The 1794-nt window shown below is 34.9% G+C and overlaps 1 protein-coding gene across 1 annotated transcript in view; it reads right to left on the minus strand.

Annotated features, from left to right (window-relative positions):
- Positions 1 to 1270, minus strand: part of NME7 (NME/NM23 family member 7) — a 259766-nt gene extending 258496 nt beyond the window's left edge. The window contains exons 1-2 of the mRNA XM_030887764.2: positions 1265 to 1270; positions 225 to 391 (exon numbers count right to left, since the gene is read on the minus strand). Of these exons, the coding sequence (XP_030743624.1) occupies positions 225 to 391; positions 1265 to 1270 (173 nt within the window). The remainder of the gene's footprint in view (positions 1 to 224; positions 392 to 1264) is intronic.
- Positions 1271 to 1794: the final 524 nt, after the last annotated feature.

The raw sequence follows: 1794 nt of genomic DNA on the forward strand, positions 1-1794 counted from the left end.
TAGAAAGTAAATGTCCAAAAATGAACGATGGCAATACATGTACAATTACGTCTGATACAATTGATGTATGGATGGTAATAAGAGTTGTAAGAGACCCAAATAAAATGTTCCTTTAATTTTTAAAAAAAACCACAGGATAGAAACAAGAACCCTGAATTTTATATAAAGCCTCTCATTCTTAATATCTTAAAAATGAAAACATTATGATGCAACTGTTTTCTTACTTTTCTTTCCTACTGCCCAGATGGCGAGCAGTATACTGATCCCCATAGTCAATTAGTACCAGTTGTCGAGAAAAGATATTCACTTTGTTGCCTATAAATAAATCTTCCAAGCGCAGGTCATCATATTTGGTCCGCTTTAAAAATGTACGATGATTCTTAACATCATGCTAGAACCAAAAACATCAGAACACAGGTACTTAACAATGTGGAATATGACTCTTATTAAAACCAGAGATAGCTCTCAATTCTGTCTTTAAAAGATGCATTCTCTTTCTTTTAAACTACAAATACAAGTTATACTTTTTTATACCACAGCTTCTGTATTTCCTAGTCCGATCTAAAGAAACAACTCTTATTATAACTTAATTCTGTAAGATCTGCTTTTAGAAGGACTTTCTTATTGACAAATCACTTTAGCCAATTAGAGCTCAACAGGCTGCTAAACATAAGACCAGCACTTCAAAACCACCAGCTGCTCAATGGAAACGTATCTGGCTTTCTAGTCCGCTAAAGATTTACAGTCTCAGAAACCCACAAGAGTAGTTCTGTTCTGTCCTGTGGGGTCACTGAGAGTTGGAAGCAACTTGATGGCAGTGAGTTTTTGAGTGACTACAAAATTCCAGAGAAAGACATTCACGTCTACGTCCAAATTTCTGCTTTCCTGATTGCATAAAATCCCAATACAAAACAGGTCCATTTGTAAAATGGGGTTGCCCAGAAAGGACATGCACAAAAAGCATGACTCTCTTAGCTCATTCTTCAATTTGAACTTTTTTTTAATTAGTCATTTTATTGGGGGGCTCTTACAAATCTTATAATAATCCATCATTCCATTGTGTTAAGCACACTTATACAAATGTTACCATCAACATTTTCTTTTTACTTGAGCCCTTGGTATTAGCTTCTCTTTTTTCCCCTCCCTCCCCCATCCACCCACCATAATGAATACTTGATCAATTACATGTTATTATTGCTATTTTGTGTCTTACACTGTTCAATTTGAATTTTTGTAGAGTTGACCCAAAACCTACTAAACTCACTGCCATTAAGTTGATACTGACTTATAGTAACCCTATGAAATTTTATAGAAATAACAGCTTTCAATAATGATGAGCTATTTACAGTGTTATAATGGATGATATTCAACTATAATGGATCATATTCAACTATAACCATTTATTATTCTTTAATACAAAGTATGTATAATCCTATTTCAGTTTTCTAAAAGAAAATGTTAATATCTGTTTTTTGTTTAAAATTTTTTTAATGTAATTTCTATTTTTGATCTTAAAAAGGTCCCAGGGGACATGGGAGAGTGGGAGGTGGGGGTAAAGGAAGTGGTCTTAACAAACCCAGGGACAAGGGAACAACAAGTGATACAAATTTTTGGTGAGGTGGGTGTGGGAAGCATGGTAGGGTATGATCAAGGGTAATATAACAAAGAGGAATTACTGAAAACCTGGTGGGGACTGAGCATGATAGTGGGACAGGAGGAAAGTCAAGGGAAATAGAGAAAAGAGCTGGGAGGCAAAGGGCATTTATAGAGGTCTAGAAAAAGACATGGACATAT

This window comes from Echinops telfairi, unplaced genomic scaffold (genome assembly GCF_000313985.2).
Source record: "Echinops telfairi isolate 266 unplaced genomic scaffold, ASM31398v2 ScPeMD7_7424;HRSCAF=8462, whole genome shotgun sequence".
NCBI classification, from domain to species: domain Eukaryota; kingdom Metazoa; phylum Chordata; class Mammalia; order Afrosoricida; family Tenrecidae; genus Echinops; species Echinops telfairi.